The sequence below is a fragment of the Acanthopagrus latus genome, chromosome 24, assembly GCF_904848185.1.
Source record: "Acanthopagrus latus isolate v.2019 chromosome 24, fAcaLat1.1, whole genome shotgun sequence".
NCBI classification, from domain to species: Eukaryota; Metazoa; Chordata; class Actinopteri; order Spariformes; family Sparidae; genus Acanthopagrus; species Acanthopagrus latus.
Genome location: NC_051062.1, coordinates 6,531,713 through 6,558,631, shown reverse-complemented (window position 1 = coordinate 6,558,631; position 26,919 = coordinate 6,531,713). Strand labels below are relative to the sequence as shown.

Sequence of the window (26,919 nt, the reverse complement as noted above, 5' to 3'; positions counted from 1 at the left end):
AACTTCCATTTAAAAATGAACTGGGTTTAACTGCAGATTGCATTGTCAGTTTTCCTCACCGCATGTAACTTTTAAGCTGTCTTGAATGCTACTTGGTCAAGCTCCCTAAGTTTTTATCCACACAAGCTTGTATCAAGATATTTTCAAACAAAGTTATCAGTGTTTTATGCTGAGGAGTGAACTGAGACAGTTTCATGCCAATCCGTCTTTAGAAGTGCTGCAAATGTTCAATTTTATGAATCAACAGTGGAGTTTTGTCTGGTTAAAAAAGTAATTGGGTAAATGGACAAGAAAGCTCGAGGAGCACATTTAGTTTGATACTGTGTGTTTGACCATATTTTCCTGACGACTGTGTAAAAGTAGAGTGCAGTGTCGGCTATTTTTTTTTTTTCATGATAATGCTTTATAATCAGACTAATAGGCTTTAACCTGAGGCACTATAACCTTTCTGTGGAAAAGTTTATTCTGTACATAATTGTATCGTTACTGCCGTCTAATTTGTAGAGCTGTACTCTAGGAGAAACCTATTATTTTTGTATTTTAAAAAAATATTAAAAGCCTGTTGGCATGCCACTTAAACCAATTTCTTTCTTTGTTTGGAATAAACATGTCCGCATATGTTGATGTATTCAGGGTAAGCAACTTCTCAACGAAGTTTAATTTGTTTTTTAGTCCAGGAACCTTGCAAGATCACTTTGTCTCCTAGAAACAGTTCATTTGGATTATTCAAGTGGAACAAATACAGTCTACACAAATACAGCCTCTGTTCAGTTATCCTTTTAACTTACAGTTATGGGTCACATAGTTCAAGTCACTTATGGACCCACAAGAGTATAGTCTGCACATACTGTAATCCATCACTCCATACTCTGTTGCACTGGTACAGCCCACATTGTCCACACATCATCTCATGCATGACCTCCCTCTTTCCTTGTTAGTACGTGTAAAAGCCCTGCAGCTCACATTGGCTTTGGGTTGGGCATGCATTGAAAGGCTGCTACTGCATCCACTACAGTCCACCAGCAGTGTGCATACAGCCTCTGTCTCTATAGTTCTATGGAACTGAAATGATGCACTGAAGGGATTGGTTACATTGTGATTCACCTAAAAATGTTTGGACAGATCCAGTTTTTGAGACACAAAGCTCACTATTGACTTAGTAAACGGGCAAGAACAGAGAACAAGGTTCTTACCTAAAAAGCCTCATCTAGTCCTATAGTGCATATTTCATGGCAGCACCATTTTCCTGCAGTTCCTCCAGTTTGTGAACATGTCCAAACCCTACAAATTACTCATATTACTTCTGTCTTAAAAAATGTATCACAGAAGTTAATAATAAATAAAATATTATTGTTGCAAAAAGGTGTTTTTTTGCCCACTTACTTTAAAAATAAAGCAGAATTTGAACTTTGGGAATAACAAAAAGAATTTAAGCTGGGGTTGTCTACAAGGCAGGTTCAAGCCAGTGTTTGTATCACAACAATCAGGCCCTTCACCCAAAGTTAGAATTCAAAAATCTAATGAATCAATTAGATGAAAAGATCAACACCACTCCCATGTTAGTAGACACAGTTAGCTTAGCTTTGCACAAAGACTGTGCCTAGATAGAAAGAACTAACATAGATGTGTCCAAAGCACCTCAGAAGCCACGTGATTAACATGTTTAATTAACAGGTTTAATTGTGTTTGTTAAATCAGCACAACTGAAGTGTAAAATAACAACTGGGCTTTTACAGGTGCTATATATGACACTATTATTCTGCTAGATGCAGTGGCTACCTGGGGACACCATTGTTTGTCTGGCAAACTCATGTTCACAACAACACTAGGAGCCTACTTTTGACTGGCACAGAGTCGATACAGAGCCAGACTTTCTCTTACCAAGAACTGGTCCAGAGACCTCAGTGTCTCAGCTCAGACCACCATCCGCAACTACTTTACAGAAGAGAAAGTTACAGCTCCTCATCAGTAAGTGTTGTAATTTACCCTTGTTCATCATATCAGTACCCATGTTTATGTGTGCTGACAACAGGAATATTTGTGTCAGCCCCCTGGTGTCAGCCCTCTAATGGTAATCACAAGTAGGCCATGCAGCCACTTCTTTGCGTCTTCTTTGCTCCCGACTCCTCTTTGGCATTACAGTTTGATTGAATCGTGTCAAATCAAGTACAAGAAAATTAATAAAGTGAGTCAACTGATGTTGGTTTCCTTTTTTCCTGCAAGTATTTAAATGGTATAAGACATTACTGGTTGATTATTAAATACAGCACTAATGATCTAATAATGTAGGCATTCAAGTTAAACATAGTGATGCTTTCGAATAGCATCAGTATGTCAGTGCTGCTTCAAATATTAATGTGGCACTAAAAACGAGGTAATATGCGTGCAGCACAAAGCGGAGGTATAATAAATGTCATAGGTCTATATGCGGTGAGGGGGTTGCACAGTAACACCTAATCTTTATGTATGTGACTGCAGCAGCTCCACTAGTGAAGGAAACCTCTCTCTGCTGTCATTTTCCAGCAGTTCTCAGCCTGCATGGAACTGCACCACACATTGGCAAACCAACAAATTTCCTAGGCGCACACACACACACACACACACTCACTCACTCTCATTGTTGATTAGTGAAAAATGTCAAAACCATTGAGGAGCGCCAGAAAACAAACAGCTAAAGGACTTGACTGGTTTACGTAAGAGGCTCCCTTGGCAAAGTTTTAAGACAATCGATCCAATGAATTTGTTGGATAAATGATTGATTTAGTTAACATTTAAGAAAAATGTCAAGGCATACATCGGCTCACTTCAAATGTAGGGCTTCTCACGTTGCTTGAAAACCACTAGACAAGTAAATAGAGATACCGAGGTAGAGAAAAAAGGTTGGCGGACACATCCCTTGTTTTGTATTTGCATCTAAGTAGCGCATTTTTTAGATTAGCAGTCCAATATAATACATTTCTATTTAGCCTGTCCTCGTCAGACAAATAACCACAGAGGCCGAATGTAAAAGCAGGTTATTATTACCCATATTGGTGTTTGTTGTTGTTGAACTTGATTTTTATTAATACAGTCCTATATTCTTGCAATGTAGGATTTCTAGATGGCGGTGCTGCTTTTCTTCTCACTTCACCGTATCGAACATATGGCTTTAAAATACACCTGAAGCTCACGCTAGCTTTTGCAAACTGCTATTTCATGTATCAAGAGCAACATCTCTTATTTTCGTTTATGCCTGTAATAAAGTCACATAGCTTAAACTGAGATTGACAAGAGGTCACAGGCTTAATACAGAGCTACTCTCTGTATCTGTGTGTTGTTTGTGCTTTAATATCACACTGTGAGGTGACATGAACACATGTGGGACTGCAGCCAAGTGTTGAGAATGAATCGAGCTGAATGTCTCACTACTGGCCATTGATCCAGCTGCGCAGTGTGATTCCATAGATTGTAGCAAGGTGTGTGTGATGCCTGGGTTTAGATTTCACTGACATATGGCAGAGCATTTCTCCAGTTCAAAAACAATGTGTTATCCATCATTGTTACCATGTAGATGCTGTTGGAATCTTTGCAGCAGAATCATTATTTTACTATAAAGCCTGCGTGTTAGGTAGAAAAACAAGTACAATTATAAATAGCAATGACCCTCTCCTCCGTCATTTTAAGTCAATGCTTGTAAAAAAAATTGAGTTCTGTAGTTCATCATACTAGGGTTTAACCCGGCCAATCAAACTAATTCTGCATCCAAGAGATGTTTAAATAACTGAAACTACATTCTGCATGTGGAGGCCATAAGACATCTGGTTCTCCCAAGCAGGAAGAGGCCAAGCCTAAAATTATTTGCAAATGGTATTTGACCCACATCCGCACATTTCAGCAGGAACTCAGTCAAAGGACAAGATGCAGCCAGCCATCTGCACCCAACTCCATCCAAACTGCTGGGAAACTGCAGTCCTTGATACGCAGGTGATGTTTTCTTCCGCCCAGAAAAGTGGTATCATTTGACAGCCTTGCCTCTGGCAGATACTACAGGTCCAGCAGTAGACTCAGAGCAGCTGATTATTATTCTTATGAAGTTGTCTAAGACGATGTATTTTTCAGAAAACATATGGGATGTGACTGCTGCCTAATATGATTAATTTGATACTACAGAGCAAAGACAAACCAGGAGACAGCTTGATAGAGGAGCCTCATCGACAGTGCCTAAACCTGTCCAGAGAGTTATTGATTGAAGTGTCATAACATTTTATTTACTTAAAGACATTTTAGATCAAGCGTGAACACACACCTTGACAAATCATTGCGAAATTCAATTTCAAGTGAAATAATTTAAAAATGAAAGCCTTCAGTGCTTCAAGTTCTTCACTCCCACGTTTTTGGAAAGTTTCCTTATTTGCTCTTTTGAGTTAGATGAGAAGATTGATGCCACTCTTCTGAGAGTGTAGGCTAAATACGTAGCTAGAGCCAGCAGCTGGTTATTTTCGGAAGAAACTGTTAGCCTGGCTGTGTCTGCTCACTCGTCTGTCAGACTGTTTCTTGGCTGTGAGCAGTCAGTAGGCGAGCAGCAGGGACTTCAGAAAGTTACTGATCCCAACCAATAAGTAGTAACGTTACAGCACAAGACCCCTTTAAAACTGCAATATGCATTGATACACTTAAACTTTAGACCATACAGTAAAGATAAAGGTAACATAAGGTGTTAATCAGTGCGCTTTATTGACTGATTTCTGATGATAGTTGATATGGAGAGAAGTTGCTTCTTTTCACATTCAGCAAGTACAGAGATACTTTATCATTCCTTATCTTATCTTTAAGGATACTCAAAATCCAGCAAAAATGTGGCCGTGCTGAGCTGTGTGTAGATCAGCATGAAGGAACTTGTAGCATTATTGCTGACACGTTTGCTCAGCAAATCTTCCTTGCAAAAACAAACATATTTAAATTAAGGAGTGCAGATTACCTGGGTGACCCTGCAGAGTATAGCCCATTTCACCAGACAGAGATAAAAGATGACATAAGGTGTGCAGAGAATTCTGTAAAAACTCATATATTGTTGTCATGAATGCATAAAAAAAGTCATGTATGTCTTAATGAAAAGACATTCCCATCAGACTGATATTGACTGTCTGTGAAGGTGTGTATACAGTGTGTATTTGTGAACTGGGCTTGTAGGTGTGTGGGGGGGAGGACTGAGGGAGCACATACTGTACCAGATTGTATTCAGCTCCCTGAATCCAATCTAATAGATCTGAGACGGGAAGGTATTTCTCTTCCCTCTGAGGTTTAATGAGAACCAGGCGGAGGGAAAGGTCTCACTGCTTATGAATCGCCAACAGGCAATCACACAGCCAACGCCGAGCAATAACTCAGCAAAATAGAGGAGGGGGTGGAGGGTGCTTGCCAAAACCAACATACACATTAAAGCACGCAATGAGGAGGGCGTTTAATAAATTACCACTCAATTCAATTTCCGTTAATACTTCAAGAATAATAAAATAATCACAACAAGCAACTTCTACCTGCTTTCCCTGGTAATTGAGAAGCGTATCATCCATTCATTATATCAATTACTTTTTTAATTGACTGAACTGAATGTGACCCACCAGCTACTACATGGACGTTAACATCAATTTCAAGACTTTGTTCACGCTGTTGAGGATTATTGAGCAAATGGATGCAAATATGAAGCTTTTTGGATCAGCTTGGGCTAATCCCAGGATACTGTGTTAACATTACTACTGGATATATTTATAATAATGCTAATAGGCGTTGGACGTCTGCCATGAGAGAGGTTAATGCTATAATCTCTTTGATGGGGGAAGAGACAGAATATTATGTGCTTTATTCACACACGCCCAATGAGGCTCCAGTCTGACGCAAGACTGATAGAAGAGTCAGGTCCTTGGTGACTGGCATCGCAACTTTTTCACAATCAACTCTGTCACTTAAACCAAGGAAATCAAAATCAGAGACACCCGTCACAGCTGGAGATTCTGGAGAATTAATTAGACTTTCTGTCCATCAGGTAAACAATGAATTATGCATTGTTTTGCTCCCATGGTGCCATCACAACAACAGAAACTGCCTGTTGCCACACGAGCTAATGCGGAGGATGAGATTTTAGCAGTTTCAGGCTTTCAGAAAAAATGCTTTGCCTGTCTGCATTGAAGTGAGCTGTCGAGACAGTGGCAAATCATTGACATACGGGCGGCTGCAGCTCAGTAGGTAGAGCAGGTCGTCTAGTAATCCGAAGGTCACTTGTTAGATTCCCAGCTCCCCCCAGCTGCATGTCGAAGCGTCCTTGAGCAAGATACTGAACCCTAAATTGCTCCTGATGAGCAGTTGGCGCCTTGCATGGCAGCCTCTGCCATCAGTGTATGAATGTGGCAAGTGTTGTAAAGCGCTTTGAACAGTCAGTAGACTGGAAAAGCGCTATGAAAATGCAAGACCACAGACCACATGTATACAGTGTTTGTTAAAAATGAATGAATTTAATTACTCGCCATTAATAAATAAATGCATTCTCAATACAAAATACTTTCCAAGGAGACATGCTGGAGACATTTTTCTTTTGTGAGAAGTTTGGCCAGTTATAAATAAAAAAAAACGCAAAAAACTGTCCAATCCCTTGGGGCAAGACCATGGGTGGGGCTTGATGTTACACACGGCGGCCATGAAGGCTTTTCATGTTCAAATGGTTTCCTGTGGGGCAGCTGGCTGCAAGGATTTTTGTGATTGACTTTGTGCAGTTTTGGGAATGTAATCAAAAATTCAATTAAATGACAATGACACAAGGTCTAACAAGCTGTGATTGGAGGGGTTGTTTCTTCAAATTGGCACTGACAATGCAGCTCTAACAAGAAAATGCTACCTTGCACTAAAGACTGTGTTTTGCAGGTAGTACCATTTAGTGATGAAACACATTTTTAATTACATATGTGTGGTTCTCACTGAACAGCCATTTAGCTGGGGCTCACTGTCACATTAATCTTCCACAGCAAACAAACACCTACATCACAGGTGTCCAGTTAAACTGTCCCGTTGCTAAGAAAAATCAATTTTCCAATGATCCAGAGTGCAGAATTGTCAGTGGCCACAGTGTAATGACATGTAACACGCCTCCTCTATTTGTTTTCTGTTGTGGCATGGAATTTACTGTATTTCCTTATTTGATTTGTTTTTATTAAACACATTTTAAATATTTTGTAAAATCCTAAAAGTGTAATCTGAAATACATATTGTTGCCAGAGAATCATTACTTACACACACGCAACGCTCTATCAAAATGGTCCATCTGATTTGCTCTCCACAGAAGCTCTACTGAATGCCGATCCGACCAACCTCCCTGCAATCCCTGGCTAACCAGCAGTGCTTTAGCTGGAGTGGAGTGGACATGGGAGACCCAGATGGAAATCGATTAAATGGTTAGAGCTCACAGGGATGGGAAATGTGTCAGCCATGATCCAGACCCAGCTTGGTCTTATTACCACCTAATGCACTTCACTGTGGTATCAGACCCTCTTTAAAGCTCAACATGATTGCTTGGTCATTCCTTTGTGGTTTCTCATTAAATCGGGAACGCTGAAGGAATGAAAGCCTCACAACCACTTTTTGGAGATGAATTAACATTTTAAGAGAAGCTAAATTTCTGGTCAAGGCCTGCTGTTCAGGTCCTCAGACAGTGTGTGTACGTTATTATTAAAAAAAAAAAAAAAAAAAAAGGCCCAGGAAATTGAACTAATTTGCAAATATTTCTGTCAGCATATTTTAGCTCCATTTTTAAGCATTAAGGTGGCATAGAAGTTTTTCCCTAAATCCTCATTCATTTGCTAATTTATGCAGCAAGGTTCCCAAAAATATAATGAGATCATCTTATCTGTAAGTACGAGCTATGATAATCACAGTGCCTGTCAACACGCAGGTAGACATCTCCATGGCAACGTAAAGTCTTAGATGCAGTGTACCAGTGTACCATGCTGGCAGATGACAACACATGACATGATATCATTATTGACATGAAAAAAATCATCAACCTTTTAATTTGCAACTTGTTTTAAAACATGATGCTCACTCATTGGATGAGGAAGTCAGTGTCATTTGGGCATTTGATGATGTAATGTAGTAATGTAGACGCCAGGATTGAATGCACGAAATGAAAAGGAATCAGGGGAAGTTTCAGTGTGAACAGCCTACAAGTTTAGGAAGTCCAAGACATTACATCATTAAGCACGCGTGCGCGCACACACACACACACACAGCAGAGGAGACATTTGCATCATAGAGCTCATAAAAGGTTACTAAACCCGCCAGCTTGTGTGTAGCCATTTATGTCTGCTGCGTGTGTGTGTGTGAGAGAGAGAGAGAGAGAGCACCTTGTGTGCTGGAAGCTCCTGCACCTCCCTCCCGCAGGTGATTGTCAGCTTGGCTAACCTGGCTAGCTGAGATGTGAGGAGAAGCATTTGCCAGCATCTAAACTCCTCTTCATCTAATGAAATGTCACAGGACTTGAAATATCGAGGGGGCTCGTCTGGGAACCCTCCTTTCAGCTGGCGAGGTGTCACCGCTGTGCCAAATGTCAGCTCTGTGAGGATCAAGGAGGAAAGGGCCTGCCAGGGCCAAGTCAGCCTCAAACCCATCGAGATTTGAGCCAGAGGTGGAAAGAGCAACTATTTTACTCCAGCAGAATTGCTGTATTTGTGGGTGTGAACTCTTCCTTCTTACCAGGAAGTCATCAATCAGACTTTAAAAGTGACATACACGCTGTCACTGTCATATAGAGAGAGATGGATTCAACAACATTACACTTTTCAGTTTTTGTGTCTTTCGGTATAAAACTGTCACAGACCAGGTAAATCAGGATCTTAAGAGTGTCACAGTTTTACAGCAGTTTTTATCTCTTGCTGCTCTTAAAAGCTGCCAAGTTGCAAATGTGTATCCTGCAGCTTTTAAGTTAAAAATAGCCAATTTCTTTAAAGCTGAAAAAAAAGCATTCTCATTCCTTGTGGGAAATCATTTAACATGTTTATCTGCAAAGAGTTCATCTTAGGGCTGCAACAACAGATACATAAACAGAAAATATATCAGCAACTGCTCTGATAGCTGATTAAGTGTTTTGTCACTTTTTTGGTTCCATCCTCTCAAATGTGATGAATAACATCAATAAATGAGCGTGCCCCCTCAGTGTTGTTGTGAGGCAGCAGCTGCATGTAAGCTCACCACTGTAGTCGCCGCTGTTTCCCACTGTTGCTCTGACATGAATCTCCAGCTGTCTCACAATGCAGAGGAAACTATCTCCCATTACCACCGACATACATCCTAGTGCTAGGTTTAAAAACGCCTGTCTGTGCACCACATGTCAGCAACTTAGCTTTGCTCAGCCTCATATGCATAAAGCAATGTTGGCTGACTAGCCACAGAAGCTAAGAAAACTGTGTTTAAAAACTGCATGACTAAGAGAAACAGTGCCAAACCCAAAACAACAGTGTCCTGGGTTCACTTAACTGAGCTGGTTTGACATGGAGACAACATACTTCTCACCACTTAATTGTGCTCTCTGATGGGAAGGCTTTTAAATCACCATGTTACAATGATCAGGGACTAGCAGCCGATGGTATAGTCCATCGGCCCAACCCTCGTTGTGACCCACTGTCTTTGTCATGTGACAGGTAACTGAATGTCTCTGGTTATAATACATCCTGTTTGTTTAAGAACCCAGACACACCAAAACAACAACCAAAAGCCAGAGACACAGGCAATCTAGTGCAGGACACAGATACTCACTGCTGGCTTCCCTCTAGTCAAAACACACCCAAATATATTCAACTTAAATGACTAAACCTCATAGTGTATTTTAAATACCACTTCTAACTGATTATGATCCAGCTGGGTAGTTTGAGTGATGAAAATTATGCCCTGTTAAGAAAGTATTAATTCCAATCCATTAACTGTGTTTAACGATTTCAGTGTTATGCAGTTTAAAGGGCGTTTCAATCAAAAATTTGCAATGAGGTGTACACTGTATTTTTCAGAATGAGCCTGTTGTGTTCATTTGAATGTGTCTCTTCTGGGTTGTTGATCATGCCGCCTTTTTAAGATTCCAAATGCAAACCAGAAAACTAAATGAAAGTCTGAAGAAGAAGGAGCTTGCATCTTCTGAGTCCATCCATTACTAATCTTTAAAGAAGCTGCATGACCCTCTGTTCATTAGAGAAGGGCAAGCCAATTAACCAGCTCTACCTGTGTTTGTGATTTAGTTGACCACCTTTTTTTATCAAAGAGCACCTAAGAAGCAACCACTGATGGAAGTTCCTTGAGGGTATGAGACTTTTATTTCCTGCGAAAATATAACTTGGTGGTGCCTTTTTTCCTTTCCAGTTGCAGACCTAATAAAAGAATCCATTGTAGAGTTTGTCGAGACTTGTCGGATGTCATGCTGACCCACAGCTTGAAGAAACACCATTAAAGGCTGAAAAGTCTGTGAAATGTGCTTGTTATTACAGGTTTTCATGTTGACTGAGCCAAGAGTCAGGAACAGCTGACACTGTGTATGCTTTCAAGAAAACTTTGCACTTCATTTAACAGCTCCTTTCACGATATTCTTGCAAGAAAACCGAGCATCTAGATTAGCTGCAAGACTTTCAAACACATGGTGGTCGCTGACTGACGCAAGAGTGGGCTTCAAGCATTGAGTACTGTCTGGCCATCACCACAGATTAACACTGAACACAAGAGTACAGCCCTGAGGGGAATATCTGTGGTTTTAGGTAGCTATGTTAGACAACATGGGAACCAAATTTCATGACAAAGTGAGACATTTCAGTCTCAATCGATTGTAAAATCATGGTGATGTCACCCATCGGTGGCTACCATTTTGAAGCTTCACATTTAGCACTACTACCATCACCATCTTGGGTTTTTCTAGCCCGAAATGACATAATTGGACAAAAGAGTGGCACTGGGGAGGATATATATGGTCACATCGCATCTCCTGAATGAATGTGACTGAAAATCCAAGCACATACCGTGGGAGCACCTTGTCCATCACAAGGTAGCCAATCCCTGAAGCATACACTGCTTTATCATAACTTTTACTCTACATGGGACCAGAATTTACAAACTAAACATCATGCTTTATTGAAGAAGACCTTTTGATTGATTGAACATTTGATGCCATAAACTCATTAGAAAACTGTTTACTGAGGTGATAAATCAAGTGAGTAGTAGGGTCATTTTCTCATAAGCTTACATACAACTCAGCTTCTTTCTGAAAACAGTAGCTGTTACAAAAAATGCAGGTTTAAGGCACTTCTGCAGTGGCTTCACTTTTCAGACCAGAAAGCTCCATCCATAATTATCTCGACTCAAGTGGCTGACCACTCAACTGACTTAAACAAACAGACTCTTCTGGTTCTTTTTTTACTCAAGCAGATAAAGTGCCATCATCTTCACTTCACACCAATTCATCTTTCAAGAATTTTCTTTTTAGCAAACTCTGTGTACACAAACAATGTTCTCAATGCTCATGTTCATGTGTAGAGACCCTGGTGATACTACGAGCAAAGTTTCATCTTGTGTCGAGCCTTCTTTTCTTCAAAAATAGCGATTTTGATGTTATCGCTAATTTGCACCAAGCACTCACACGGAAAATGAGTTAGACCCAAATACGTAAATACATTAAATCTTAAAAGTGCCTCTTTTGTTGTAATTATGCTTTCACACAAAGGTTTGACTCGTATACATTCACAAAAAAAGCACAAGTTGCATTTCGGCGAGAGTTTCACTTTGCGTTTGAGTCCAAGACAAACACTTCCTTGTTATTTTTGGCACTGGAATCCAAAAAAAGAATCTTAACTCCAACTGAACTTTCTCAGCAAATAATGATAAGATTCCTCAAATCTGATTTGCACTGGTTTCATGCTTTAATAAAACAAAGGATATGTCTAAATCTTTCATCAAACAAGAGGGAAATGTAGGGCTGCTGACGTGTACTGTACAAGGATATGAGTAGAATGGACCAAATGCTGCCATGCCAGCATCCCATCCTCTGCTCCCATGCTTCGCCCTGGGGTGATGGAATCTGACATGACTTCTGAAGTGGATCTATGAGATTTTAATATAGGATGCAAAGTGGGTCAAACTTCCACTTGGATTCCAAAAAGCCTCAGATCTGGAGCGCAAATACCCTGCTGTCTACATGCTGTAGTTGATAGTAAGGAGTGGGAGGCTTAGAGGGGAAATAAAGGGAGGGTCGCAAATGGATGGAGGGGCGATTGAGAGGGGGGGGGCGGCGGCACAGAAGAGCGAGGTGACTGAACGAGAGAGACTGAGACAAACAGATGGAGAGAGAGACAGGAAACAGCTGCAAACAGATGATGTCTGAGCAGCTTTGGTTTCTATTTCTGACACACACCTGGCTTTTATCTGAATCAAAGTCCATCTCTTAAGTGGCACACACGCACACGCACACACACACACACACACACACACACACACACACACACACACACACACACACACGTTTAGATCATACATATAATTAAAGGGTAATGAAAGCCAAACCCGTGACCGCAAGTATCATAAATAAACAAAAGCAAAAGAATAAATATAGACAGATAAAAGTATTGTACAACCACAAACGGTAGCTGCTTGTTGATTACAGTTAGTCACACTCACACCTTCCATTAAAATGCACACACACTGCTCTCCTTTTCACTGCCATCCACGGCCTTTATCATTATCACCAGACTTATTCAGGGAGGCTGTAACGGTGGATATGATTGCAGCAACCTGGTCAATCAGTATGGATCAATAGCACGTTAGCTATGGACAATTACAGCCCTCTGTCATCGTCACCTGTTGCGATCAGAGCCGAGCTGCAACTGCATTAGCTTCCTGGGTAAACTGAAAAGCTGCCAGGCTGAATGTATTTAAGTGCAGGCTGACGCTGTACCCTGTACCTAATCTGAGTAGCTTGTTCAGAATTACGTTTTTGAAGAGAAAAAAAAAATCAAGGATTTCTTGACTTTAATCTGATATGATCCAGTTGTTTTACTCTGGTATGTTCTAGTTGTTTCCAAGGAGTCAAGGGATTTTAAATAAGGACTATTACTTAAAGGAGTAACTACTTAATCAGATGTTTTGTCTCCACATTGTGGTTAAGGAGTATTATCTCTTGAGATAAGCAGTGTGCATCTTCCTCCCTGCATTTTCTATTGAGTCTCTGCCGTAGGGGTTGGAATCACAGAGGAACTCATGATGCTGTCCACAATAACAGTTGTCTCACGATACAGCAATTCTGCAATAATCAATACACTGCAATCGCACTTTATCACACCCACTAACATTGTCAGTGTCTATTTGTGCCATCACTCCAATGTAAAATAGTCACAAATTGGAGAAAAGGCTCAAATTCCAGGAGACAGAACGGTTCAAGTTAAAATGCTAAAAAGATACAATTATGCCTCTTTTAACTCTACTCAATCTGTGTACATTAAATGTACACCACGAGGAGTCATAAAATAATGACTCTGGTAAGTGTAACTGTCACAGCAATCTATTCACAGCACCTGCATGTTTTATCAAAAACATAGATAGTTGACTCAAGTGTATCAATACAATAAAATATATTGCCATATTGATTTTTTTGCTCCAAATCCAACTCTGCTGACTGCGTTCATTTCCTTTTCTTTTTCAGCCATATTGTATATCATTTTATTTAGTGGTGTGCATTGGCCTCTGATAGTCCTTGTCTAACATCAGTGTTTGGTTTGACTGCTCTGGGCTGCTGTAGAAACACGGTAGTACAATATGGACTTCTTGCCAGAGTACCTGCTCCAATCTCAGGCTTCAAGGGATTATACCCCAATGGAAACACAGTTATGAATGTTATAATCCATTTCTACCATAGATCCTTTTAAATCCGCTGCACCTGTCAGATACTCTAAACTCAACAGACAGGACACACAAATTCATAGATTCAGTATGACTAACACTTCTCATGGATATTACTATCAAATAGTCCATGAGCCCACCCAGAAATAATAGATGCCACTTGCAAATCCAGAACTTGGCTAGGAATCAACACGTTTTTACATTTTATTCTGAAACAAAGTCATCCAGATAGTTTTTTTGTGCATCCACGGTAAGACTGCAAACAAGAAGTGATACTAGCCAATTTGGCATGCTGTTGATGGTGCCAGTTTATTACAATATTGACAAAAGGATATGCCAGAAAAACATGGCTTACACTGTAGTCCACAGTGTAACTCACACAATCCACCCAGCAACATTTACTTACTGTTATATCCTGCAAAGGATCAGGGGAGTGGCATGCAGGCTTTAATAGAAGTGCATAGGAGAGTGCATTTCCTAGGTCAGAAGGTTAATATGGCCGTATCTTGAATCAAAAGTAATTGAGCTTGTTTGGTTTAGAAGATAATTTCCACTCATACAAGAGGTTTGACCAGTCTTACTCAGAATCATAATAGTAGCCCCATAGTGACCTTAGCACACTGCACTATGTTCCACGATTAGGTCAAATAGGCAACGCTTTCATAATTTATAACTTGTTATCCAATAGTGGGTTGTATATCCCAGTCTGCTAGGTGGACCCAAAGGAAAGGCTGTCTATTTTATTTTGTTATTGACAACAAATCATGTAAAAAGTCTCTTAATCAACTGATCTTTCTGACTTCCCTTTATTAACAACTCTTCAATTTTTTAAAAGGCTCGGTATTTTTCTAAATCAGCTGGGAACTGAAGTTTTTAGCAAATGTCAAACAATAGCAAAAACTGCATTTTAGGGGGCCTATTATCAGCAGCGATAAATACACCTCTGGTTCTCTAGCACAACAGTGTGGCTTACTGATGCGTTCAGAGCTCTGTGGCACAGAGGAGCAACATACATACAGCTCTGGATACATACAGTATCTATTAGTTGGATCAATATACTTGAACCCTTTTAAAATCTATGTCCTTATTTGTTGGATGACCAGTGTATTTTTAGACTGTGGCTCAGACCTAACTTTAATCAAACTCCACGATTCAGCCGTGGCTCGGGAATTCTCAATGTGCGTGGCTGCAGAGCCCTCATAGCATACAAAGCCCTCTACTCTAACCCGCTTTGTCCTCAATTCCCTGGTGAGCACACACAAACACAGATACACTTGCCAAGGCTCTGTCACACACACACACACACACACACACACACACACACACACACACACACACACACACACACACACACACACACACACACACACGTCGTTGTAGAGTACACGAGGATCACACAGATCGCACACAGTGATCACGCTGGGAATCCAAAAGGAAAGTGACACAATAGGGACACAAAAGCATCTCATCTTCATCTAAGGCGAACTGCTTCTTATCGGTTAAGGTGAGGCTCAACACTTGTTCTGCTCAGGGGAAATGTGGGTCGCATTTTCACAAGTGGACCAGTCAACCACTTTAAATGAAGATTAGGCTCACTGCTGCATTCAGATCACTGGAACAGACAGGAGGAAAACAAACACGGGAAGGAAGATAATAACCCTGTTCTGTTGTATCCTGAATTTCTACTTTTTATTTCTCGTGTTTCGCCTCACTGCTGTGGAACTTTTTTAAGTATAGGCCCGCCTCTAGAAACAGGAGCACTGCTTAGTTTGCCTGGAGCTAAAAACTGAAATAGTTCCATAAACTTATATATATAAACACACACACACAGCTCCAAAATAAGTGTTTACACTGGCTCCACTGGTGCACCTAACATTTTCATTTAGGTGCACCTTATTACACATCTTAATTGAATTTCTTTACACATTACAAAGAGGAATAAAATAGCAGATACGTTCTTTCTTCATTTAAATCACCACGTGCAACTACAATTCTTTTAAAATAATCCCACAAAATAACCCTACTAAAAACTGCATAAGCTAGAATTTGTTCACAAGCATCTGTCTACAATCCCAGATGGCGTTCCTTGTATTTTTATTTTTTTTTCTTATTCAACCAGACCTGCAAAACATGAGGTACACCGGTGGAACAAATGAAAATGTTTGTGTGTCCAGAAGAGTCGCACCCTGGAGCCCTGATATAGTTTAATTATACATAACAGTACATGAATATTATATTTATTATATATTTACGAGGGCAACATGACAGTCTTTTGATATTGTAATACCACAATGGGGCAAGAATATTCTTGAAGCTGATGTCAGAATTTCTATTTGAGGGCATGCACAGGCATACAGAACCTACCTACTTGGCTACTTAGCTAACAACGCTGTTATATATATATATTCCATATTTTGCGTACTTAAAATATTCCATATTTTGCGTACTTCCTCTCCTATATATATATATATATATATATATATATATATATATATATATATATATATATATATATATATATATATATATATATATATATACATAGATATATATAGACTGCGTTGAAGGACTGTAATGATATCATGACATATCATTTGTTACATTACTTTTTTTATTGTCATGTGTCATTGTCCGAACCGCTTATCCCTTTCCATGGGGTTGCGGGGTGTTGCTGCTGGAGCCAATCCCAGCCTTGTCTCAGGGCCCTCACTAGTGAGCAATGTGGGGTTCAGTGTCTTGCTCAAGGACACTTCGACATGCAGCTCAGCCCTGCCCGGAGCTGGGATTTGAACCAGTGACCACTAGTCGACCTGCTCTACCCGCTGAGCTACCCAAACCATTACGATACTTGCTCCATTCATTATATGCAATTTATTATCCTTTTTTTTTTGTTGGACAATTGGTTTTGATTAACTTCCTTAGAGTTAAAAAGAACAATACAGAATTATTTCTGTTTCTTATAAAATGCTTATTAAATTGATCAATTTACTGTATATACAGCAGTAACTGATCAAGATACCACTCTCTTCATAAGATTAGATCAAGTATTCTGTTTTGGGGCCTCTTTTGGGTATGTTTCCACAGACCTGGTTGCTTGTTTCTCTAACCAGATCTGGCAACCCTCCTCTCACATACACAAGCAGACGGGACGGGGCGGGGCGGGACGGGGCGGGGGGGGGGAGAAAGTTAATGACCCGAGCAACAACAGGTGCGTCCGACCAGCGTACGAGGGCAGCACAAGGTAAAACAAACACTGCGCATATATCGGCAGAAAGCATTAGCAAGTTTACACAGACCGCAGCAGCACAACATTCAGAACACACAGCAGCATCTCACAAATTATATTTCGACTAATGTTTGCACACAGTTTACGTGTCGACCCTATTAAGAATAACTTATATTCAAACTCACCTCCGACGTTTTCCAAGGAGCACGACGTTTTTGGTTCATAAAGTTATCCAACACACCGCCCGGTACCTCACTGAGCCACTTTGCAAATTGAATCATTTCGGTTCATCAATTTTTATCCTGCAAAAACAAACAAACCCCCCCCAAAAAAACAAAAAAACAACCGCAGCAGATAATTGCTTGTATCCTCGACAGCTGCACATTCGAGCGTAGTGACGTAGCTGCAGACAGCAGAGAGATTTCGGTTGGCTATCGATTGAAGAGGGCGGGGCTTCGGGCTTAGTCTAAACAAAACAGAGGGCAGGTGCTGCTTGAAAAGTAAAAGTAAAGACATCGTGTTAAAATATCAAACTGTCTGATATTAAGTGTACTTAAATATCATAAGTAAAAGTAAATTATACATACATGTACATTATGCACTTTCTTATGGAATTATCAATTAATTTTTAAAAAGCACTACTTATGCTTGGATGCAGCATGTAATTTTCACAGTAATTACTAACTAAGGCTGTCAAATAAATGTAGTGGAGTAAGAAGACCAATATTTCCCTCAAAAATGGTGTTAGTGGTACACGGGTAAATGTATATGGTTACATTCCATCAGTGCTTTAACTAATTAGTCAACAACCAATTGATTCAATTCAAGATCAATATCAATCTCACATGTAAACGGTAAGTATAAAGTAAGAGTCTGCAGACAGTTAGCTTAGCTGGAGAAAAGAAATCTGTTTTTTATCATATACTTCAACAAAAAGGAGTATAAATGAGTGGTACAGCCGTCCCCAGCCTCCCCTACTTAAGTTTTGCTTAAAGAGCTTGTTTTTCCAAAGGAGAGCGTTTCAGTGTGCTTCTAAGCTCTTAAATGAAGGGGCCAATTAATGCAGAGATCTCACAAATATGCTTAAAACAACAGTGTGTGCTCTGGTTCCACAGCCGGCAGCGTATATATATACACGCACAACCAGAGAAGAGAAGCTGCTCACATTTTAATAAAAGAGGCAAAGCACTGAGCACGCGCACGTGTGTGTGTGTGTGTGTGTGTGTGTGTGTGTGTGTGTGTGTGTGTGTGTGTGTGTGTGTGTGTGTGTGTGTGTGTGTGTGTGTGAACAGGATGACTTTGATTTAGACAAAATTCAGGTGTATCTCAGAAATGAGCCACACTGTTCTGACTTCAGTAGCTGGCTGTCTGCGCGAGTGTACTTCTTTTGTGTGTGTATGTGTGTGTGTGTGTGTGAGCGAGTGCGATTCATTGCAGCAGTTCTCGACTGAACCCACTTTTTTTTTTTTTTACGATGACTTAAATGTCCCAGATCTGTCTTTGACTCAGCATCATCATCCAGTGTGTTGCTTTGTGTGTGTGTGTGTGTGTGTGTGTGTGTGTGTGTGTTGGGGGGGGTTCCGTACATACATGCATGCCCCGCTTCGCATTATCCTGCAAAGGCATTAACATTTCATGGACGACACTGAGGTTTGTCAACTGGATCTCATCAAAATTTCATCCTTAATTACGGCGGCGGAGCTGGAGGGAGATTCCCCCTCCGTGAGGCGAGCCAAGCCGAGCCACCCAGAGAGCCGCCGGTGGAGGCAGAGAAAATCAATTCCTACCAGGTTATCGACTGTGAAGAGCCGGGTGTTTGGTCATTTTAAATAACCCAGGGACACAAATAAACACTCTTAATGATGTGGAGATAAGTGTTCCCACCAGGGTCCTTCCACAAAGTCTTTTGAAACTTCATCTCGAGCGGAACGCCTCTGAAACTCCCAACTGAAACCATCACAAAACAAGGTCTTTCAGGCATGGCGGTGGCAACTTCAAGGTACACAGCTTAGTCTGAGACTGAATGACTCCCAATTCACCAGTCCTGCAGCTGAGAGATAGAGAGGCGCACCTCCTATTTACAAGACAGTTCTAACGTTATTAGATTCTTTTCAGAAAAACATTCAACATTAAAAACATGTGATGACATTATAAGATACACTGCTTTATAAAAAAGAAAGTAGGGGAGGCTGGGGACACTGTACCACTCACTTATATTCCTTCTGTTTGTCTTTCTCCTCCTAAATGAACAAAATTGTGAGAGGTGTGTTCTAAAAACAAGATTTTTGGCATAAACCGAGATTCTAAACTGACGTTTACACTCTGGGCTCACAGTTGAGCTTGTGAACCCATTTCAAATATAGCGCACCCTAACACATTTAGCTAAGCAGCTACACTGACAATTTCAGCATCAAAAAACATTGACATGATTACTTTTGGAGTCACTCAGGGACGTCAGTGATTTCAGAGACTCGGATGACACCAGATGAGCTGTATGGAGACACTGTCCAGTTGTTTTTATACAATTGCAAACAAGTCCCTATCTACTGTTTTCAGTTTTTGGGTGAATTTATCCTTTAAGCTGTCTTTGCTCTTTATCCAGCTAGATACAAAAAGCTGGCTAACCCTAGCATCACCAAAACAGTCTCGATGGATACACAGCTATCATCACTTCTAAAAAGTCACACGTATGGAGGTGTCTTCGGCGTGCATTGTCATACTCGTGTACAAGCACGTGCAAGGATGTAGGTTACAAGGAAGAAAATGTCACGGAGAGCTGCGGGGAAATAAAACTACAGCAACAACAGCATCTAAAAAGTTAAGATACACACAGCGGTGACTCCAAGATGTGGAGTAGAGCAACTCCCGGATGATTTCTCGCATACCAGATCGACTGTTCCTCTGATTTTTGAGGCACGCTGCTGATTGCAGATGCAAAAAATCACAATCAAGGGACAGGAAGCACCAGAATGTAAAAAAAATAAATATAACAAAACACAAGTACACGATCCAATTAAAGCTGCGTTTATGTCAAAGCAGGTCAACATTCAGAGCTTTCATACATATTATATAACTCTCATTACCATCAGCCTGTCTCCTACAATGACAGACTGCTTTGATTTCTGCAGACGGCTCTTGAAATGCAGCAGGGACCATAAACGGGACATTGGTAACGACTACAAACACAGGGAACTTCTCCTGTCACCAGCTTACCAGTGGGTCAAACCAGTTGTGGTTTGATTGGCGACCAGCCCCCCCCCCCATGGCTCTCTGAAGAGGAACATCCAAGAAGCCGGGACTTTTGATTGCACTTGTAAGTGTGGTAGAAATAATGTGGGCGCAATCAGAGAAAACTGCCACCCCTCAACCTCACACACGCACACACACCATCTTATACGCACATTGTGTCAGCCCTACAGTCTGATGGTTCGCTTAAACTTCGTGCTAAGTTTTGATTGAAACTTTTGGACTTCAGTCTGTTCGCCCTGCTAGTCCCTGACAAGCCATACATGAGTATCTGCTGTCTGCAGGCGGGGGTAGCACTGCAGCCGTATGGTACTTCATTATAATACTGTTTTTTTTTCATACATTTTAGAGAATGGCTCTGCCATTAAAAAAACATGGAGTCTTGGCTGTGAATCCTTCACTCTGTTTAAACATCATCTGGCTTCAGTGGAGATGTGGAACAAGCACACACTTATAAAAGACTCATAAGACTGGGGTGCCTTGGGAGATCACCTGGCAGAGTGTGCACCCAAAGTACAGAAACTCAGCAGGAGCCTGACTTCCATTCTGACCAACAAATAACAAAGAGCATGACTGGTGCCAGCCCCATGGACAGCTCCAATTCGAAACAACCACTAACTTGACCAGGCCTCCTGATTTCGACGGTGCAGACAGCTCCACTCCTTACCAGTAACAAGCAACAACAAAAAGGATCACTCTTCTCAGAGCCATCGACAGTTCTGCTCGCAATAACTAACAATTAGAACCAGAACCCATGGGACAGTGTCAACCCATTGATAAGAAACCAGCAGCTACAGCTCCATTTGAAGCTATTAACAACCATTAACAACCACTGACAACTAATCCAGCCATTAACAACCATTAACAACCACTAGCAAACCTTAACAACCACTCACAACTATTAACAACCACTAGCAACAACTCTTAACCACTGAGAACCATGAACAACCACTCACAACTATTAACAACCACTATCACACCTTAACCAACCATTGACAACAAGTAACAACCATTAATAAGGACCAGGTCCAGTTCCAGCACCATGGACAGCTCCTCATCAATAACAAACAGGTTCACTACCATCGACAGCTCTACTTACACCCATTAACAATCAGCACCAGCGCCAGGAGGGACAGCGCCCTCCCACCACTAACAGAACAAAACAGGAGTTTCAGCACCACGGACAGCTCCACCTGGCAGAGCCTGGACCCCACGTTCTGAGGCTCAGCGCACGGCAGGGGCCTGAGTTCATCTCTGACCTGTGGCCCTCTGCTGCATGTCCTCCCCCTTTTTTCCTATCCCAAGCTTGTATTGTTCACTCAGATACAGGCGCACAAGACCCAAAGACAACAGTCCTAATGTAAGACAGTATTTTGAACAGCCTCAAACCAGCTCCCATCTCTAGTCCCTGCGCCACGGACAGCTCCACTCCCCTCCACGCAACTACTGACACGACCCAGCCTTACCTCCAATATCCGGCCGCAGCGTCTTGTCGTATTCCTTGAGCAAATTGTTCAGTATGAGGGTAGCGTCCTCCTGGTGCGACCTGGGCACCAGCATCTGACTGACGTGGCCATCGTGGTGGTCTTCATAGTCGCTATATTCCAGTTGAGAACTGAGGAGGAAAGAGGAGGCGGATGGTGAGGTTAACGATGTTATCAATGTGGCAGGAAAGAAAAACAAACTTTGCCGCAGCATTAAAAACAAAGACATGCAAAGTGACGTTTGTGTGTGTGTGTGGCTGTCATTCCTGTGCCTGTGTGTGTGTGTGTGTGTGTGTGTGTGTGTGTGTGTGTGGGGAAAGCCCCATGCATTATCAGCCAGACACATTCACACCAACAATGCGCACTTGTTATTCCCCCCCGCACACACACATCACAACAGTCGCATGTGAACTTTTGGAGGCTCCAGGTGAATGAAAACACCCCTCTCTCAGCTGTTGATCACGCAAATAACCGCAGGTGCAAAGCCGGACTCACCGAGCACCTTGAGCGAGCAGAAGTGTGAGGAGGATGACCACAAACTTGATTGTCATTTTCCCATGCGCGGATCACCTCCGATCACAGAGAGAGAGAAAAATAATCTGGTGGATGGGAGAGACGGAGAATCCCCTCTCTTTTTTTCCTCCCCTTCCTTTGCGCTGCGATAAAGTGCCTGGTACAGTAGGTGTGCGACCATCAATCCGTGCTCTGAACTTCCTCATTCATCCGCCCACACACACACTTTTTTCTTTTTTTTTTTCTTCTTCCCCTTTTTCCTCCCTGCGTGGCATCTGCGACCACAGCGGCGGTCTTCTTCTTTCCTTTCCTTTTCTTTTTTTTTCCTTCCCCACCCACCCCTTCGGTCCTCCGAGTCTCCTCGCAAAAGGGGGGTTCCTCAAGGGACGCACCCCGACGATCAATCAGCGTGATCGGTCCAGCGGAAGCGAAAGAGTCGGATCGACTTGTTCCAGCAGCGCCCTCCTCCCTCTCTTAACGCCTGTGTGGGCAACAGAGTGGTTGGGTGACGCTGTCTGCTGCTGCTGCTGCTGCTGATGGTGGTGGTGGTGGTGGTGGTGAACCTTAGGAGATCTTGCGTGACTCATCCACCGTGCACACATACAGTACCTGGTTTATAATTTGCTAATTATAAACATTTTTATTTATTTTTTTATTTTTTTGGCATCCGTACTCCATAAGCTTCTCTGCACATTTAAGTATCCGTGTCACCGATCTTCCAGAATGATCCCATCAAATGACACAGTTAGGGTTAGGTGAAGTAATGCAGACGCACGGGTTAAATTCGGCTTAGTTGAAACCTCCCCAAAGTCACTCCGCCAGTCCGAGTTCCCCGCATTCTTTCACCCCCACGTTTTTTCAATTTTACAGTCTGCCGCACCGCGCAGTTCATAACTGAAATCAAATCTGTGAGGAAAAAAATAACAAAACAAAACAAAAATAACAGCAGGATATCAGTTTACTCCCCTTTTGTTTAGAGAGATCTTTCCTGATCGCTACTGGGAGTCGCGTCGAGGCTTTTTTCAGAATCAGAATAAGTTCATTTTCTGAAAGAGGCGCACGAACTCAGCAGGGGCAGCCCGGCGCCAGCCCTCCAAAACTTGGTGCTCGGGCTTTGTGTGTAGAGGCTTCTCTTCCACCCAACACGTGTGAGAAGAGAGGCTTCACTGCCCCCTAGTGGCCGAGCGGGAGACAGGACATCAGGCAGGTTTGGGAGGGTTTGGACTGCAGTGCTGCAGCGGGCTGATTAACCTCCTGACCAGCACTGACAAACAGATATCTGACTATTAATGCTGAAACTCTCATGTAACTGTAATCTCTTACGCTGCTGGTTACATTACATAGAACAAAAAGCGTACATATCAGCTGAATATACTTAAAGAAAGTACTTATTATGCATAAAAATGTCTTTTGCGACCGAGGAGACGGAGCTGAGTAGCTAGTTCATCCAGTTCTCATTGAACCTGAGGGTAAGGACCCTGCAAAGCATCACAAGATGAATCTGAGGGGTCATGAGAGGATGTTTGTGGCAGGAGTTGAGGAGCATTTTGGGAACCAGAAAGAATCCCTTCGTAGCGCTGTCAGGGGTCATGCTGGGGCAGCATGGGTCAACTTGTGGGGTCAATGGCGATTCTTGGATATCCGAGGATTTGGCTTTACCTCTCAGATAACTAAGCCTGTCTAGTCGTTTAGGGCGGAGAGGGTGGCGCTCTGTCTGGGAAGTTGTTTCTAGAAGTAAACGGCTCCATGAGATAATCTTCGGACTGCACAGGCTGCAGTCCACCGCTGCCCATACACCTCATAAAATGAATGACTTGCCTTCAAAAGTGGAGCATTCCCCTCTGTTGTGAACGATAAGATGCCTAATGCGCTTGTTTTTTCTCTGCGCTTGATAAAATCTGGAAAGTGAAAACACTCTCTATAAAAAAAAAGCCAGTCACTTGTCGTTCATCATACAGATTAAAATAATCACGGCCTCAGATGATGCCACTCTAAATGATGTTATTGTCACATCTGTCCCCCTCTGGATAAATAAAGATGGGGGGGGATTTTTCACACGTGTGATCTCTGGAAGTGGAGCAGACGGACGTGATGTGCATCAAACTATCATCAGTGAGCAGCTGAACATCAATATGGACCAAGATCAATAGAACTAAGAGGTGTTTCGGATTTACTAAAGCCATATGGAAGTGTGTGTGCAGACGCAAAGATGTGGAAGCCATCTTTATTCATCTTTTTTATTAGATCATTTGTAGTATAATACACAAAACAAATACAGTACATAAAACAAAAAATGAATAACACAAATACTTTAAGCTCAGCTATAGCTACAATGGCTTTGCTGCATTTTTTTGCAAAATTTAAGCAAAAGTCTCAGTTTGATGTTTCCTCCAAACACAAAAATAATCAAAAGTTCTTCTCATAAACAAGAGAAACTTCATGCATGTGTCATGGCCGTCTCTCGACAACTGCTGCTATCATAGCCCTGCATTAAGTCTCTTTAAGCTGACCGCCGCTGCTGCATGTGCATTACATTCCCCAGCTGAGAGACCCCGAGTTCAAAATTCCAGTCTGCTTCACCACCCGTGAGCTAGCGTCGGATAAAGTACATATAATCAATCCCAAATTTGTCCCTAACACGCATCAGCCACAGCTGTCCAGACACCACAGAGAGGAAAACAAGCAGTTGTCCTTGGCTGGGCCAGTCGGGGCTTAAATTGGACTGAAGCGCTTTGCTGTAAGGGGCCCCCCTCAACGGGTGAGAGGAACTTAAGCGGAACTAAATCCCTTTTCTAACAGATGTATGGCAGATGAGGCTGTCACAGTGGCTGAAGGAAGTAAGGGGGGTGGGGGCAATAGAGAAGAGAGGGATGGTTAAATGGATGGATGGATAGATGGATAGTGGCACTTATTTCTTGGATGGCAAGAAAGATGTTCGTATGTCCACCAACTTGCTGCGTATTGGAGATCCTCTGACCTGTAGCAGGGGGCCACAGTTTTACAGCAGGCCTGTATGTGCTGTTTGTTGTTGTTGTTTTTTTTTTTTTTGATGCATTTAAGAATAAAACTGATTTATAAACAAGTTAGGTTTAGCTGGCAATGATGTGCTATTCTGTTGGACAAATGAGACACAGCAGCCCAGTCACCGCGGTAAAATGTTGGCACTGTGTTTCTGCAAAACACGGATATGTTCACAATTCTACATAGGATCGTATCAAGTCATGTCATGCTCAGGCTACATGTTTTAGCTGTCTTTTCCTGTTAGGAGGTGGTTGGGCAGCTGGAGACGGCAAGCAAGAGACCACTGTTTGAGATTTTTTTAAGGAGACGTGACATTGGTTGTCACAAACAAGACACCACTGCTCAGTATTGTCAGTGTGAAACCGCAGATTGTTTCTACATTTGTAATAGTAAAACCACTGGATATTTTTAAGGAGCCATCAAGACATTTTCCAGCTGTGTGTACAACAGACAAGAGACCACTGTTCACGGTACCGTTTAAACATTTTTGAGCGTGAAACCACTGGATAGTTTCAACATTTGTCAGTGTGAAATCAGGACAGTTGCTATCTGTTTGAGACAGGCAAGACACCACTGTTTGAGACAGTGTTTCCACATTTGTAACTGTTAAAACCACTGAATCGTTTCAGGCGATGTCAGGACACATTTTTTTAAGCAAGAGATCTTTGCAGGCGTGAAACTACTGGTGAGTTTCGACATTTGTAAGCATGACACCACCGGATCTTTCAAGCTGTGACGAACAAGAGATCAGTGTTCAAGATTTCAACATTTTTAGGGGCTAAACCACTGGATGATGTCATCATTTCTAAGCATGAAACCACTGGGTCTGTTAAGGACACATGAGGACATTTTTCAGTCAGTGTACACAAATCAAGAGACCAATTCAGTTCAAGATTTCAACATTTGTAAGCATGAAACCATACCAGAGAGCACTGTTTGTGACAGTGTTTCAAAATCTGTAAGCATAAAACCACCAGCACATTTCAGGAGATGCTGCTGAGCTGTGTTTGTAGCAACAGAACCAGACCAAGCTCAACATGAAACATATTTTCCTAACCAGGTGGTTTTAATGCCTAAACCTAAACAGACCATAAACATGCTGCTGTCACAGCATAAAACTGAACCTAAAGAAAGTTGCAACATATTCCTGGTTTGCAGAGCCATACATTGCCAACAATTTAATTATTATATCATTGACAGTAGTTATCATGACGTGACGTGTAATGGGATTTACATGAGCCTTGTATTTACAGTGTTATTTACAGCATATATTTATGAAAAATATGTTAAGGGAAACTTCTGCTTTTTTCAGTGGACCAGATTTGGCCCAAGGGACGCTACTGTATTCGCCAACCATTGCTCTAGCGCCATGCTAGCAGCTTTGAGCGGCTGCACTTAGGCACAGCAGTGCTTGAGCTAAATGCTAACGTCAGCATGCTAACAATGATGACGCTAACATGCTGGTGCTACGCAGGTATGTATACCATCTTGACTTGGTTTTTGTTAGCAGGCTGTCATTCACTAATTGGCACTAAATGAGCG

At 41.8% G+C, this 26,919-nt stretch overlaps 1 protein-coding gene and 1 long non-coding RNA gene across 20 annotated transcripts in view; one reads left to right on the top strand and one right to left on the bottom strand.

Annotated features, from left to right (window-relative positions):
- Nucleotides 1-26,919, bottom strand: part of LOC119015471 (gamma-aminobutyric acid receptor subunit alpha-5-like) — a 184,128-nt gene that overhangs the window by 63,772 nt on the left and 93,437 nt on the right. For 14 of the 19 annotated variants that reach the window (XR_005073356.1, XM_037091463.1, XM_037091462.1 and 11 more), the window contains one exon: nucleotides 21,826-21,974. Coding sequence is in view for 16 of the 19 variants with exons in the window: in XM_037091463.1 (XP_036947358.1) it covers nucleotides 21,826-21,974 (149 nt within the window). In the remaining 3 variants the exon portion in view is untranslated. Of the gene's footprint in view, nucleotides 1-17,298; nucleotides 17,502-20,788; nucleotides 21,975-22,338; nucleotides 23,454-26,919 lie in introns of those variants that run through there. The other 5 variants (XM_037091479.1, XM_037091481.1, XM_037091475.1 and 2 more) reach the window with 4 other exon arrangements.
- Nucleotides 17,087-20,846, top strand: LOC119015493. Its single transcript, XR_005073360.1, has 3 exons — nucleotides 17,087-17,128; nucleotides 20,242-20,426; nucleotides 20,709-20,846. It is a non-coding gene; the product is annotated as an uncharacterized LOC119015493 (long non-coding RNA).